This window comes from Malus domestica, chromosome 09 (genome assembly GCF_042453785.1).
Source record: "Malus domestica chromosome 09, GDT2T_hap1".
NCBI lineage: Eukaryota > Viridiplantae > Streptophyta > Magnoliopsida > Rosales > Rosaceae > Malus > Malus domestica.
In genome coordinates this window covers 2835375-2851932 of record NC_091669.1, presented here as the reverse complement: position 1 = coordinate 2851932, position 16558 = coordinate 2835375, and the positions used below count along the sequence as shown (strand labels likewise).

Genomic DNA, 16558 nt, shown 5'->3' with positions numbered 1-16558 from the left:
AGAAATCTGCCGCCCAACTCTGACCAGATGACGACCTTATTGTATTTTAAGGTTGGTGCGCAGGTCGGTCCAACTGCCCCTGCTGGTGGACAGAAGAATCTTCGTTGGAGTCAGCCTAGAGAGTATCAATGGGAAAAGACCTCATCTCCAACAACCTATCTTAACAAAAGATGCAGAAAATTAAACTCCAACCGGCCAACTAAATGACTATCTATCTTTATTTTGTGAACAGTAATTAACAAAATTTAGCTAGAGGAGACATTTGTAGCTTACGTCAGAAGGATCAATGTCGTAAATAAGTAATTTACTTGCACAAAGTAAGGATCAATTTAGCTGTGAAAGCAAGGCGATGATCGAGCTCACGATGGCAGCTTTTTTGATCCTATCGTCTTGCAAGGGAAACAAGCTACAAAATGCATCACACGGAGGCATCCAACTAATAGTTGAATTTCTCGATCAAGATTATGCTGGAGGCATCGGTGTGCAAGCGAAACTCGACAGCATAGCCACACTACACAACCTCTCAACCTGCCATCAGACTACGTCTCTTCGGGCGTAGTGTTATAGTTGTTACAAATAATTCACGGGTTGGAAAAATCAAGCCAACTAGTTGAGAAGGCAATTGCGCTACTTGACGACATTGTTTCTTCATCGAAGACTGCGCTGAAGGAAACTGCGGGTACGTGCGACATAATCTGGGCACTTGTTGAGACAATTGAAGAGGGATCGACGAAATGCAAGGAGCACACAGTATCTTCCGGCTTATATGCCACAGCTGCAGAGAGAAGTACAGAGGACTGATACTGAGAGAAGGAGCAATGCCCGGACTGCTTCAGCTGAGCATGGATGGGACGTGGACGGCTAAGGCCACGGCACAGGAGTTACTGTTTCTCTTGAAAGACTGTTCCAATTACGGTTCGAGAAACAAGCAGTCGAGGAATAAGGATATAGAGCAGATTATGCAGGACACTGATGCTGGGGGAGAAAAAGTTGATGGGATGAGTACAACGGTATTGAGGCTGGTGGAGGAGATGCTATCAAAGATCAGCAGTGGACGATGATCTCGACCAAACTCTGAGCTTTGCTATCTACGAGTCCAGCAGGCAAATCAAAAACAATAACAAGAGCTTAGACAACACCACATCAAAGTAGTCTCATAAAAAATCCCACTATCAAGATAAAACCATTCAACAGTATATTGGAACAACAAATCAGTCGTGTACGCAATCAACTACGGAAAGGAATAGTGAATATTTTTGTAACTGTATATGGCTTAGCTTCGGGAAGTCATCCCACCCTCCAAAAATGAACATTTAGTGTAGCTACCAGATTCTCCTTTCATATATAAGAGCTTATTTAATTGACGTTATAACATCTTTCTACAAAGAGAAAAATATAGGGCCTCGACACCCGTGGCAGAACCCGACATGGATTAGAGTACGTTTCAGCCTGACCTTCTATAAAAGCTATAGGTCACAGCCACTGTTGCCACTGCTCCAACCACGGCAGCAGCTGCGAGAACATCACTTTGCTCCCAGTTCCCAATCAAGCTTGGCAGCTTCCCTAAGGCATCCTTTTTGGCACACGACTCTCTGGTTTCTTTCAGCTTCTTTTCCTCACTTCCACCGTTCTGCCCCAAACTTACTTCTTTGCAGCATGTAAATCCATTACTACTAGCACCCTGGCAACAGCCTGAAAAGTTCTCATTTTTCTAAATCTGATTGCCATTTTCTTTGGGCTTCTCCTTGATTTTCTTACTTTCTCCTCCATTTGGAAGCTTCAGGTCATTAATTTTTTCAGCTTCATCAGAAGATACTCCCATTCGGCCCCTGTAAGGAATGAAATTGAATTTCGTGTTCAGTTATTTAAAGATTCAACTCTAAGTTTCGTCAATAGCAATTGAGTAAGAACATGTATGATCATGCTTAATACACAATTTGACAACAATTAATCAGAAGAACATTACAAATCAGAAATATATGCAGGGTAATGACGTTATATCCAATTCGCTAGATCTGCTTCGCTTTCTCCATCTCTGTAAAGTGCCTACTTGACCATATCCCCTGTTCCCCAAACCACCTCTGGTTTGGTTTATCAATATAAAAAGGTTGTTTGATTTGGTTTCTCGATGTTAATGCAACTCAATATCAATAATCTATCATACAACACTAGAAATAATCAGCAATCCAAAAATATGACAGATGCTTCAGTTCCAGGGAAATTTTCATCAGAAGGGGGTAAGCAAAACCAAAAACGCACAAACCTCCAAAGTCGTTCGATGATCTCCCTTTCCCAATATGCTGATCAAGCAATTCCGGCACATTGTCAGGAGTGACATAGCCATACCTGCTATGAATAATACATAATATTCACTCCTTCATGTAAAGCCCCACCCCTAAAAGTAATGTAATTTCATTTTGTTTTGGGTATTGTTTTCTTTTAAAATTATTTTTGGTGTTAAATTGTGTGCCACGTGAGGCCCATCCCCTTTTTGGTCTACTTCTTCCCTCTCTTTCCCGTCACTCTCCCTCACTCTCTTTTTCTTCTTCTCCTTCACCGTGCCACACCCATAACCCATATCCTAAAATCATCATCAAATCACAATTTCAACATCACCATCATCTTTATCTCGTCGCTATGAACTCAACCATAGTCTTGGCATCTTGGAAGTCGAACCATGAAGCCCCGTACACGAGCTCCGACGCAGATCGCCACTTTCGAGGCAAGTTTCGGCCAAACTACAACAAGTTTGCCTGCGTACAAGGTATCAATCTCTTCGTCTCGCTGAGAACTACAACTTTCCTTTTTGTTTCACTCAATTTCGTTGAGTATTGAAGAAGTTATATCCATTTGAATCTTACCCAGTTTCCGGCGACATCAGTGGCTTTCGAGGCGTTTTCCAGCCCAACTACGGCAAGTTAGACATCGTGTGAGGTACCATTCTCTTTGTCTCTTCAAGGGCTATGATTTCTATTTTTAAATCACTCGATTTTGATGCGTTTTGACAAAGTTATGGCCGTTTAAAGTTAGTGTAGATTTCCGGCCGAATTTCGGCCTTCTTCATCCGTGGGTCTGGCGACCCACCAAACCCAGACCCTTTGGGTCTTTCTTGACGAGCCCAACCCAAAACCCATTTTAGTTTTATTATTTATTTTATTAATTGTTTTAAGTTAAAGGCTTTTGGGCCAAATTAGCTATGGCCCTAAGCCTTTTTTATCTAGAAACCCAAAAACCCTTAGGCTTAAGGCCTTCGGGCCTTTTGAACCAGGGCCCTAAGCCCTTTCCTCTAAACCTAGCCCACCTAATTAACCTAAACCCATTAACCCTTTATCCTAAACCTAAACCTAACCCAAGTCCTAACCCTAAACCCTAGTCGGCCCAAAACCATTTATGGAGAATATTCTGTTAAGGAATATTCTATTAGGGAATATTCAGGGAATATTCTATTGACGTTTACGAAATTTATCCGGGACCCTTCTTAGGGTAATTCGACGTTTTGAATCCGTTTCCAATGTCCGTTTTCCCAAATTCAATTGCTATTATATAGTTTTATTAATTGAGCCCTTTATGTGCTTAGGGGCAATTATAGTGGCGTTTCTGTCTTCACTAGTTGCGTGGCTCTTCGGCGGCGAAGTACTATGAATGGACCCCTTCTAAAAATGCATGTTTTAATAGTAGAAATGCATACATGGAAAATCATGATTTAATGATTATGTTCTATGAAACGCTTTGAGATAACATGCTTATTGAGACTATTTTGAATTATTACTATTTTTCCTATAACCCATGTTCTTATAGAATATCCGATGGATGACGATATGATATTTAGAATATGTTTCGAACACCTCTTTATAGTATAGATGATGGATGACTTTATACTATGAAGTTGCTTTTCAAGATATATATGTTCAGTGGTTTTGTACTTACCTAGTGGTCATTTCCACTACGGGACGTAGGGATAGATTCCGGTCCGTCCCGGGCGACGGTTTGGTGTTGGCATAGGGCTTGGAGTGTGTTTCATCTGGCTATTTAGCACAGGGACGGGGAGCTGGCATGAGGCTTGAAGTGTATTTTCCTCTAACTGTCTACTCAGAGACGGGAAGCCGGCATGGGGCCTAGAGGTTATCGAACAATTCACTAGTGATTATTATATATACAAGTTATGATTTTGAGACATTGCACATCATGCTAGGTTTCGGAAAACCTATGTTTATCATTATATATGTGTTTTCATAAAACCTGGGGGTTAGTACGTTGATAACTGTTTCACTACTTATATATCAAATTGGTCCACTCATGTTTGTTTTACGCCCCCTTCAGGACTTAGAATCGAGGCATACAATCCCGGCATCCAGGCACTTCCGCATCGGTATCTTCGAGTCCTCTCGGTGTAGGACCCACTTCTGTGTTCATTCAATTTTTATATTAATTCTTTTAGTGTTCTAGATTAGATGTGTGCTCTGAACACGTTACTTAAATGTATATTCTTTATTATTTTACATTTATAAGTTTCATCTATCCCTTGTTTTCAGCATTTGCACTCAATAAATAGCTTTCGTCACTCTCGGGTGTCGGCCAACACGTGCCTATCCTGGTATTCGGGGAATATTGAGATCGGGGCGTGTCAGATTAGTATTAGAGCGTGGTCTGTTCAGAGCATACGTAGAATCTTCTCTTACGGTAATAGTGTGTCTGTCATGACTTCATTTGGATGTCACGACTTCCGGATTTAGTGCCATTCGACGCAGTTGTGCGAACCTTTCTCTATTTGAATTGTCACATTCTGGTTGAAATACTAGAATTCGTGTCAGGACTGTGCCTCAGCAGTGATGAATTGGATTGTTGGACGACTTTCAACATTAGATCGATACTCCGCAATATGCGTTGCCTAGGAATTGGGGGCAGAGTCGGATCTACATAAGAGCGTTGGGAAACGGAAAAACCTAAGTGGTTTGAATTTGGAAGCTCTAAAGCGGTGTTGTACTCTGCGACGTGCATTCCCTGGGAATGACAGGCAAAGTCGGTAGTTTAAATTGTAATAAAATAAAAATAATTACTGAATAAATAGTTTTTTTAATAATATGATATTATGTACATTAAGTTGTGGAGGGAGTGAGTTTAGCTTCACAATGAGACAATCATAATAGTTTGGTTCGAATTCACCTTGACGAGAATCGAACTTAAAACTTCTTATTTATAGGAGATTTTTCAATTTACTAGAAACACGTTGTAATAATACAATTGGTTAGAAACAAAAAAAAAAAATCAAACTATTTTATTATGATACTTGGTGTATCAAGTCATGTTTAGTGTTCACAACAAACTGAAAAATTTCTCCTCACTTACATGTCAAAATGAATACTATTAAATCATAATACTAAGTGACTACTAAATAACTTATTTATATATTTGATTTGTAAAAGTTTAGGGGAAAGGAAAACTAATCCATCAAGGTCAGGGCATACCACAAGTCTTCTCGAGAGCTCACACAAGGGGTCTTAGTCTTTTTTTGGTTTTTACAGATCACATACCAAAAATGGTTGCTTGCAATGGAACTCAAACATAGACTTTACAACTCAACTAATCCTCGTTAGAAAATACACATATATTTAAGCAATCTTTTAATCAATTTAAACTGTTACTGAGTCAAAACTCCATGCAATAAACACATTGTTTTAATCAAATTAGCTATATACGATAATAAAATGTCTATTTATATCATCGATTCTAAGGGGGTGTATTCAATTGAGAATTTGAGAGGCTTTAATGGATTTATAAATCATTAAATTTTTATGGAGTTTAATTGATTTGTAGATATTCCATATAAAATTTTGATTCAATTCCCTCGAAATCTCATGGGAAGATGTGCGATTTGTGGATGCTTAAAATACACTACGAAATCTCTCAAATTCCCTCTAATTCCTCAACCTTTTCAAATTCTTTAAAATCAATTTCTAATTGAATACACCTAGAATGTTATAAACTTCTTTAAAATCCTAATTGAATACACCCAGATTTCTAAGGATTTTAATAAACTATTTTAAAATTCTAATTGAATATACCTTGAATTTCAAAGAATCACTTAAAATCTTGATTGAATACTCTTAGATTCATTAAAAGAATTAAAATTCCTCAAAATCCCAATTGAATACACCCCCTAAAATTTGACAAAGAGAATATTTTCAAGATTTACATAAACATAAAACACATACACACAGCTCTAACTAAATTAATCAAGAACAATTCAGCAAGAAAATTGAAGATATGTGACTTTTATTTATTTCATAGATTCTATCAAGAACAATTCTGCAAGAAAATGCCCTTTTGGTAGCCACTAAGGCTAAAAACCCATCACAATAATTGAATTACCAAAACGCATTACTTTGGCTTTTTTTTTTTTTTGGAAAACTCATTACTTTGGCGTTTCTGAAACTTGAACGTTACAAATATGACAGACAATAAGGATGTGTGACTTAGATAGTTAGATATCAGGTTGGAGGAAATTGGACTGTAGTACAAAGGTTAAGGCAAACAGATATGTGAGAGGTATTATGGGTTAGATATCAAATTATTATGATGTTGTGACATATGTTCTTATCAATATGTGATTGTGTAAATCCTAAGTAGAGATAAAATAGGAATCCTTTGGGATCTAGAAGATCTTTCCTAATATACTTTGTATTACTTGGAGAGCAAGTTTCTCTCCTCCTAATTACTATAAATAAAGGCACAAGGACTGGGGAATTAACACACAATTCCTCAAACCTATTCTCCATTCTCTCTTCTTCTCTTTGCCGCACCTATCTATTAAATATAGGCCACAACACGTTATCAGCACGCTCTTCACGCTGTGCTTAGAAGAATTTAAAGGGAATTTATTCATTTTCAATCAGGGGAGTATTACGTTTCAATTATTTTTAATTGATTAAATTTTAATTTTATTGAATTCATATTCTTTTATTGATTCAATTTATTTTTCTTCTTATGTTGAACGTGATACAAGCTTGAAGATGAAAGCCGAAATTGAAGAAATAATTTTTCTGCATCAAACCAGTTCATTCATATCATCACGCAATCAGGTTCTTCCAAAACAACGGCTTTTAACTCGATATTTTTGAAGCCCTGATCGCATGAACATTCACCATGATGCATGACCCAACTTTACGTTTAACGTATTTTAGATTCTACATAAATTGTGTATGCCTCATAACCAAAATTGCTACAATTATGTGAATTTGATATTTTTCATGAATTGAATCTTACATATGTACATGCATTGAAACCATTATTTGCATATGCATCAAGGTAAATATGTGATTCATGGAATTATATGTGATTCATGGAATTATATATGCCTATAATTGAATTTGAAAAATTTGGAATCGGGGAATTAGGGTTCTTCGAACCCATGCTTTCACAAGCCACCAGGCCCGTAGCCTGCGATGGCCCAACCACTCCCTCGCCAGGCCTGGAGCTTGCATCGAGTCCCCGAGCCGAGACTCAGGTTGAAACCCAGGACAACCCGACGCCAACCACGGCGTCCACCACCATCATAAGATGGCCTGCAGACCACCCTCACACTGTGAGTCACACACCGAGTCCCTATGAGGGAACCCGTGACCCCGTTGGAAACCTGACGCCCATGGCGTCCCAAACCCAGAAAATACACATCGCCTGAAGCGACACCACGGCTTTGTCGTGTGATTTTCTGCATCAATCCGACATGGAATCATGATCTTTGATCCAATCTCACTGAAATTCCTGAAGAATTTCATCTAATTTGTATGAAATTTCAAATTAAATTTCATTAGGTTTCCCAAGATTTCGATTCGAAATTATAGGGTTTTTCACAACAAATATCGAGATTTTTTCAAATCTCCGTTCATATTTGTGGTTTTCGTAGACTTACGAACTTGTCTCGACCTTGGAAACGCCGGTTGACACGGCGCCGTCCACTAATTCCGGTGTCCTTCCCCGATGAACACACCCAGCTACGGTTGGGATGTTTTGGACCTTCCCCGAGCCCCATTTGGGCTCTGTCTCTCGGCCCGTTTCGCTTGGTGTCTTGGGCTCACCTACAGTGACCCATACATACCCTTGTTTTGGCCCATTTTCTTCTCGGCCAGCAGAAAAGAAAAAAAACGAAAAAAAAAGAAAAAAACAAATTTATTTGGGCTCGCCTGAAGCGGCCCGCGAAAAAAAAAACATTTTCTTGGACTGCCTGCAGCAGCCCAGCCCCCTCCCCGTAGGCCTACAGCCTACACCCGAGACCCCTAGCCCAATTTTTGGGCCTAGGTAGTATGGACCAAATTTTTTCAAGTCACCCGTGACTTAGTTTTTTTTGTTTTGACCCCGAATTTTATTCGCCTAATTTTTTTTAGGCCTAATGGGTTTTATATTTTTTTCACCCACATTTTAATTTGGCCCGAAGTCCAAATAAATTAATTAAATTATAATTATAAACCTGAAGTTATATCTTTGTATATCCTTGTTGTATATTTGCTTGCATATATATTTGTGTTTGTCTGCAGATATTATGAACTTAAAAGTTCATACTTCCGAACCCGAAGTTTCGGAAAAGTGCCATATGAACCTGAAGTTTCTTAATGCGCAACACTCATGTTGAGACCCGAAGTTCTCCATGCTTAAATCCGTTTAAACCAAACCATGTCTTAAGAACCTGAATGTTCTAAATTTGTTGTTTATGGAAATTTTATTTCCTAAAACACCAATCACATTCTTGTTTCCTCCATTCAGCGTATTGTCGAACCGTAACAAGTTCGATTTCACTGATTTGGAAGTTTCGAATAGTAAACTACTTTATGTGGATACAAGACGTGAATAAGCATCCGCCATGATCCTTATTCGAAGACTTATGCCTAAAGCATATCCAATGGAAGTACCTCCCTGCTGAGGACTCCATGACTCTTCAAATCCGTTATGGACTGTTTCAAATCATGCAAAGATGAATTTTTGCCTGAAGCAAAACATGATTGAAACTGTTACGTCTATGAATAGGTACAATTCTCGTAGTCCATTTGTGAAGACTCATTTTGCTCCACCTAATACATTTGGAAGAGCGAAATTTGACATGGACGGCCTATTGGCCGAACCCCATTGTTTTTTTTGGTTTATTTTGTGAATAATTTATTTTGTTCTCGGATTTAAGATTAGTGTTTGGATGTCACCATTATTCTCGAATAAAAGAGTTAATTAACGAAGATTACCACATGTGACTACAATTAACTCATGCTTAGGTATGTTTTGTGGGGAAGTTAGCTGTCTGGTTCTATGCTAACTTCATACCTAATCATCCCCCGACAACCTTTCAGGCTTATCCAACCTGATTGTGGGGCATGGCACTGCCCTATATTGTCCAATGGTATTAACTTTACCATAAAGGGAAGCCTTATACTCACTTCGTTCCGGAAGAACGCATTTTTGATCTTTAAGGATATTCGAGAGTATTATTACCATATTGAAACCAATGTAGAAAAATGGAGTAAAATTCCTTGGCATATTACCATTTTGCACTTCTTACGAATATAGTTAAATGCATATTCTAGAGAAGATGGAACGCTTAACGAATGGATTACATCCATTCAAGTCCACTATGTGGCCGGCCAGAAGCCCGCGATTCCTAAGGAATTTTCGCTATGGATGTACGTTTGGGATATCTAGGATGATTCGTGATGCGCCGTTTTGGGCATCCTTTTACCAGAAGTAAAGAAATCATACCTGGACACGTATTATACCTTAGCACCCTCCATCTTTTTACAAAGGATTCAAATGGGACATTTGTGGATAGATTCAACCACCCTACGGACCATTTAAATATTCTATAGTATTTGTTTGTACCATACTTGACCAATCCCGAAACTACTGAGCACCGGTCAACGTTATACCATCAAGGATCCAGAAGAGCTTCCCTTCAACCGGGAGGCCAATCACAATGCGACACGTGTCGACATCAGAAGCCAACCACAGCACGACACGTCACAACACGACACGTGTCAATGTCAGAACAAAACTAGAAACTCTCTTCTATAAATAGGGGTCATACTCCCACAATAATCTCTAATGTCATTTTGTACTAAACTATTCACTAGAACTCACTAAACCAGAGCTTGAACCTATGTATTTGTGTAAACCCTTCACAATTAATGAGAACTCCTCAACTCCGTGGACGTAGCCAATCTGGGTGAACCACGTACATCCTGTGTTTGCTTCTCTATCTCTATTCATTTACGTACTTATCCTCACTAGTGACCGAAGCAACCAAGCGAAGGTCACAAAACCTGACACTTTCTGTTGTACCAAAGTCCTCGCTGATTTTGTGCATCAACATTTGGCGCCGTCTGTGGGAAAGACACTTACTCCCACTCTCTTCAGCTTTGTCAAGCTGGTTTCCACCGCTTGTACACTTTCTTTTGGCCAAGCATCTCTCTCCAACATGGGGAGCGAAAGAAGCCACAGCACACCGAATGACACCCCCGCTGGACCTAGTATGAAGCAGCGAAAACATGAAGGAAATAAAGTTACTCTTCAAGCTAAAGTCGATGAGCTAGAAGTTCAGAACAACAAGATAGCGATGAAGAATGAAGTCCTCCAGGAACAATATGAAAAACTTTTCGAGATGCTTCACGAGGCTAGGCAGGCTCAAACACATAAGCTCGTCGCCCCTGTTGAGGTCAACAATCAACTGAATGCCCCCCAACACGGAGGGTCGCCGATATCCGACACGGACATCCCTGATAGGGATCGAGCTACACATCAATGTGATAATCAACATGAGACTTCTCTCAACCCAGCTGCTTCAACCCGAAGCAGGAGAAGTAGAGGAAAACACCTCCTCACAGAGGGAGCGGAAGGATCAAAAGCTGTCTATCGCGATTGTCGAGACTTCCTAAAGCAACGTCGAGAGAATCTCATCCACATAAGCTCGAAGATCAATGACCCAAGGGTTTCTGAAAGACTCGGTCCTCTTCCACGACCCAGGCCAGCCGCCAATCTAGAGAATGGGCAACAAGTCCCAGAAGAATATGAATGTACTGGGGATTCGGAAACATTCCGACATACTCACTCTAGAAGTCAGTATGGCGAGTCTAGAGAAAGATCACACTATCTTGATCAAACTTTCCTACTTCCAAGAGGCGATGGGGACTTAAAGAAGAAAACTTCGGTGGTGCACGACTCCGCTCAGGACCCCCTTGTCCTGCAGCTTCTTGAAGAAGTAAACAAGCTGAAGGCTGAACGTCAAGCCAAGATACCTGATTGGAACCAACCCAGGCCTGGCCCTCTCACAAGAAGGATCCTCAACATTCCCCTCCAAGCGAAGACAAAGCAGAAGCTTGACTTACAGCTCTATACTGGAAAGGAAGACCCGATTGAACACCTTAACCTCTTTGAGTCCACCATGGTATACCGGGGACACACCGACGAAGAACGGTGCCTTCTCTTCCCCTCCACCCTCTCTGGCGGAGCTTTAAACTGGTATTGTCGTCTTCCACCTGAGACGGTAGACTCATTTGAAGAGTTGAGGAAGCTGTTTGTCTCTCAACACATCTTCCAGACCGATCGCTTGCATTCCGCAGATGACTTGTACACTATTCACCAGAAGCCGGACGAGTCATTATGAAAGTACGCTGGCCGCTTCAGCCATGAGTATTCTCGCTGCGCTGAGGCAGATGACAAGACCGCCCTCAAGGCTTTCACGGCAGGCTTACGTGACTGTTTCTTCAAGTACATGATCAATGCTAACACTTGGAAGACTTACTCTGAGGTGATGACACAAGCTTACAACCATGCCTCCGCCGAGGCAAGGACATATCAAGGGAAACCCCCTACAGTCACCCCTTATCAGCAAGTAGGGAGTGGAGGCCAGATCCAACCGAATGAAAAGACCTCAACCTTCCAAGTGGTAGCAGCACACCCCCTGCCTCATTTAATGCTTCGCCAAGTCAGCAGACATATCAATCTCAGGGCAAAAGGAAAGACTTCCATCCTCACCAATCTCATTTTAATAAAAAGAATAAGGGGCACTATCGCGATAACTCAGGATATCGTCACAATAATGCCCGCCCCCAGGCAGTCAACGCAGTGGGCCAATCACGTGTCAAGACAGGCCCTACCCCGAGGTATGAGACATACACCTCTTTGAATGCTACATGTGCTGCCATCTACCCCAGTATAGCTCACCTGATACCAAAGCCAAAGCCAAGACAGCCAGATTACAAGTCCACGAAGAACACGGGAATGTTTTGCTGCTACCACGAGTATAATGGCCATGATAGTGAAAAGTGCATTATCCTCCGTGACCATATTGAAGCTCTGGCACGTGAAGGAAAAATCGATCAGTTCCTCCTTCACCCTTCGAGGGATAACCGTAACCAACGCCAGGTGAATGTGATATATTCCATAAGCGGCGGCACACCCATGTCTGAATCTTCCAATAGGGCCATGAAAAACAGTGAACGAACTTTGAGACCTGGCCATCAAGTGTTTCACGTGGAAGACATCAGAGGAGGCAAGTATCAAAAGCCTAACTGGGATCCAATATGTTTCTACCCTGAGGAAGAAAGAGGTATCATCTACCCTCATAATGACCCGCTGATCGTGGAAGCTCACATAGCAAATTTTGATGTGAAACGAATCCTGATAGACACAGGTGCTTCAGTCAATATCATGTTTGCTGAAGCTTTCAAGGCACTTAATGTAGCTGAACACTTGCTCGATCGCTCGATTTCTCCTCTGATAAGCTTCTCTGGCGATATCGTGCAACCTTTAGGGAGTATACACTTACCCTTCACCATTGGTACAGGCCACTACACAGCTACTATTACCACTAACTTCTTAGTGGTCAATTGCCCGACGGCATACAATGTCATCTTTGGGCGCACAGGCATCAATGATCTCAAGGCCATGGTATCCACACATATGTTGTTGATGAAGTTTCCAACCCCTTTCGGCAATGGGTACATCAGGGGAGATCAACTTAGTGCTCGATCATGTTACAACACTTCAGTCAAACAACAACACCTGCCTGTCCCCAAGGAGACTCTCTCTATACATAACCAAGTCGTAAAGACCAGCCCAGATGAATCCAACTCGGGTCTTCAGGATAGCAACAGTCAACCCGACGACCCTCGAGATGACTCCTTCACCCAGCAAGCACAACCCGCTGAAGAGTTAGAGAATGTCTCTATCTCCAAAGACCATCCAGACCGCATGGTGAAGATTGGCACTACTTTGTCACCACCCCTTCGGTTGTCGCTGATCTCCTTTTTGCAAGAGAACGCCGAGGTCTTCGCTTGGTCATATAAAGATATGCCGGGCATCTCTCCCGATATCATCTGTCACCACTTGAGTATTGATCCCAAGACCAAACCAGTAAAACAGAGGCGAAGATCTTATGATGTTGAGCGATACGAGGCGATGAAAGCAGAAGTTGAAAAACTCAAGGACATAGGCTTCGTCCGTGAAGTCAATTACCCAACATGGGTAGCAAATGTTGTCCTTGTTAAGAAAAATCCGACCAAGGAAAGTCTCCTGCTTCAAAAGGTCTTGTGGAGAATGTGTGTCGACTACACCGACCTAAACAAAGGATGCCCGAAGGATAGTTTCCCTCTTCCTCTCATTGATAGACTTATAGACTCTACGGCAGGGTGTGAGCTCTTGAGCTTCATGGACGCTTATTCAGGATACAACCAAATCCTCATGAACCCCTCAGACCAAGAACACACGGCTTTCACTACTGACAGGGGACTGTATTGCTATAAGGTCATGCCTTTCGGCCTAAAGAATGCAGGAGCAACTTATCAGAGACTGGTCAATTCAATGTTCGCCGAACAGATTGGGAAGAGCATGGAAGTTTACGTTGATGAGATGCTAGTCAAGAGCAAACATGCTGACCAACACATCACCAACCTATCTGAAACTTTCACCATTCTAAAGATGTATCGAATGAGGTTGAACCCCAATAAATGTGCCTTCGGCGTGGGTTCTGGCAAATTCTTAGGATTCATGATTAGCCAACGAGGTATTGAAGCTAACCCCGAAAAGATCAAAGCAATCCTCGACATGAAAGAGCCCGTAACTTCAAAAGATATCCAAAGCCTTACTGGCAAGGTGGCAGCCTTAACCAGATTCATCTCTAAGGCCACAGACAGATGTGCTCATTTCTTCAAAGCACTCAAGGGAAATAAGAAGTACATTACATGGACGGAGGAATGTGCCAAGGCATTCAGGAACCTCAAAGAATACATGAGTAAAGCCCCTCTGCTCTCCAAACCAGAAATTGGTGACACTCTCATTATCTATCTATCGGTTTCGGCTTCAGCAGTCAGTTCTGTTCTTATTCGAAAGGACAGTGGTGTCGAACGGCCCGTTTACTACGCTAGCAAGGCCCTACAAGATGCGGAGACACGATACTCCAACATTGAGAAATTAGCTCTAGCATTGGTTATGTCTGCTCGAAAACTTCGCCCTTATTTCCAAGCACACGCCATCATCGTGTTTACCAATCACCCTCTTCGACAGATACTCCAGAGTCCTGACACGTCTGGACGAATGATCAAATGGGCGATAGCATTGGGTGAGTTTGACATCTCCTACCAACCAAAACCAGCCGAAAAGGGTCAGGTTGTAGCAGATTTCATAGCCGACTTCACATATCCTGTTGACATTGCTTCTACACCTGAAGCAGTAGCTTCATTACCATCGGAAGCTCAGAAGATAGAATCAACAACCCCAGCATGGAGTCTGTATGTTGATGGCTCATCCAACCAACAAGGCTGCGGAGCAGGATTAGTCCTCACTACCCCCGACAAAGTGGCGATGGAATACGCTCTTCGTTTCAAATTCAAGGCATCAAACAACGAGGCCGAATACGAAGCCCTTCTAGCAGGCTTACGTTTGGCCAAGCACCTCGGGGTTAAACGAATTGATATCTTCAGTGACTCTCAATTAGTGGTCAACCAAGTCACGAACAACTTTGATGCTAAGGATAGCTCCATGGCAGCATATCTTGCGCAAACACGACTTTTGCTCAAGCACTTCCACTACCAGATCACCCAAGTTCCTCAAGCGGCAAACAGTCATGCAGACGCTTTAGCTCGCCTCGCCTCGGCAGTAGAAGACAAGATTGGGAGAAAAATTCATGTCGAATTGTTGGCAGCACCAAGCACCATGGTCATGGAAGTGTGCAATTTACAGCAAGGAGATAGTTGGATCACCCCAATTTATAAATTCCTTGCTCATGGCACCCTCCCAAATGACAAAGTCCAAGCTAAGCAGATCCGATACAAGTCTGCCCGCTACCTGATCATTAATGACCAACTCTACAAGCGCAGTTTTACCCTGCCATACCTAAGATGCCTTACATTTGTGGAGGCGGAAATTGTCCTTCGGGAAATACATGAAGGAGTCTGCGGAGATCATGCTGGGTCTCGATCCCTAGCACACAAGACTTTTCGCCAAGGATACTATTGGCCAACACTCCACCAGGATGCCATCAGAATATCACGCTCATGTGATAAGTGTCAACGCTACGCAACTATCCCTCACTCCCCTCTCGAGCCGCTCACTCCTATGATCAGCCCTTGGCCCTTTGCCCAATGGGGACTTGATTTGATCGGCCCAATGCCTGCAGGGAAAGGCAAGGTCCGCTATGCAATCGTTGCAGTTGACTACTTCACAAAGTGGGCTGAAGTAGAACCCTTGGCAACCATTACTGAGGGAAAAATAGAGGACTTCGTATGGAAGAACATCCTCTGCAGATTCGGCATTCCCAATGCGATAGTCACGGACAATGGGCGGCAGTTTGACAACAAGAAGTTCAAGATGTTTTGCTCTAAGTTCAACATCAACTTATGTTTTACCTCTCCAGCCCATCCCCAGTCTAATGGACAAGTCGAGGCCGTTAACAAAATAATCAAGCGCACTCTGAAAACTAGCTTGGACAAAGCTAAAGGTTGTTGGCCAGAATTCGTACCTCAAGTTCTTTGGTCATACCGCACTTCATATCGGACTTCCACAGGAGAAACTCCATTCTCACTTGCTTTTGGTACAGAAGCAGTTGTCCCGGTTGAGCTTGAGCAAGCAACATACCGAATCCAGAACTACATACAGAGTGAGAATGACAAGCAACTCACCCTCAACCTGGATCTAGTCGAGGAACACAGAAATCAGGCTCACCTGAGGAATGTCGCCTACAAGCAACGCATCTCCAACTACTACGACTCAAAGGTCAAACCTCGCTCTTTCAAAGTGGGAGACTGGGTACTGAAGAAAAGATTACTCTGTGATAGAGTCCCGAGTGAAGGAACACTCAGTCCTAACTGGGACGGACCGTTCGAGGTCGTCGGCATCAGCCGCCTTGGCTCCTACAAGCTCAGAAGCTCTGACGGCAAGACCCTTGGCCATCCATGGAATGCTGACCACTTGAAGTACTATTACAAATAGACTTACATTGTACAAGTGTTAAGCTACAGCCGTTCGGCATCCTATGTAACAAAAGACCATTTGGTATGAATTCAATAAAGAGGTGATTTAGCCAACT

At 42.1% G+C, this 16558-nt stretch overlaps 2 protein-coding genes and 1 pseudogene across 2 annotated transcripts in view; 1 reads left to right on the top strand and 2 right to left on the bottom strand.

Moving 5' to 3' along the window:
- Positions 1–16558, bottom strand: part of LOC139188037 (uncharacterized) — a 57632-nt gene that overhangs the window by 36215 nt on the left and 4859 nt on the right. The gene's annotated exons all lie outside the window — the stretch shown is intronic.
- LOC103442786 (U-box domain-containing protein 3-like) lies at positions 28–1369 on the top strand (annotated as a pseudogene).
- The window catches only part of LOC139188038 (altered inheritance of mitochondria protein 32-like), a 46798-nt gene continuing 31398 nt past the window's right edge, over positions 1159–16558 (bottom strand). Inside the window, exons 2-3 of the mRNA XM_070804999.1 lie at positions 2264–2346; positions 1159–1829 (exon numbers count right to left, since the gene is read on the bottom strand). Of these exons, the coding sequence (XP_070661100.1) occupies positions 1780–1829; positions 2264–2346 (133 nt within the window). The 3' untranslated portion in view covers positions 1159–1779. The remainder of the gene's footprint in view (positions 1830–2263; positions 2347–16558) is intronic.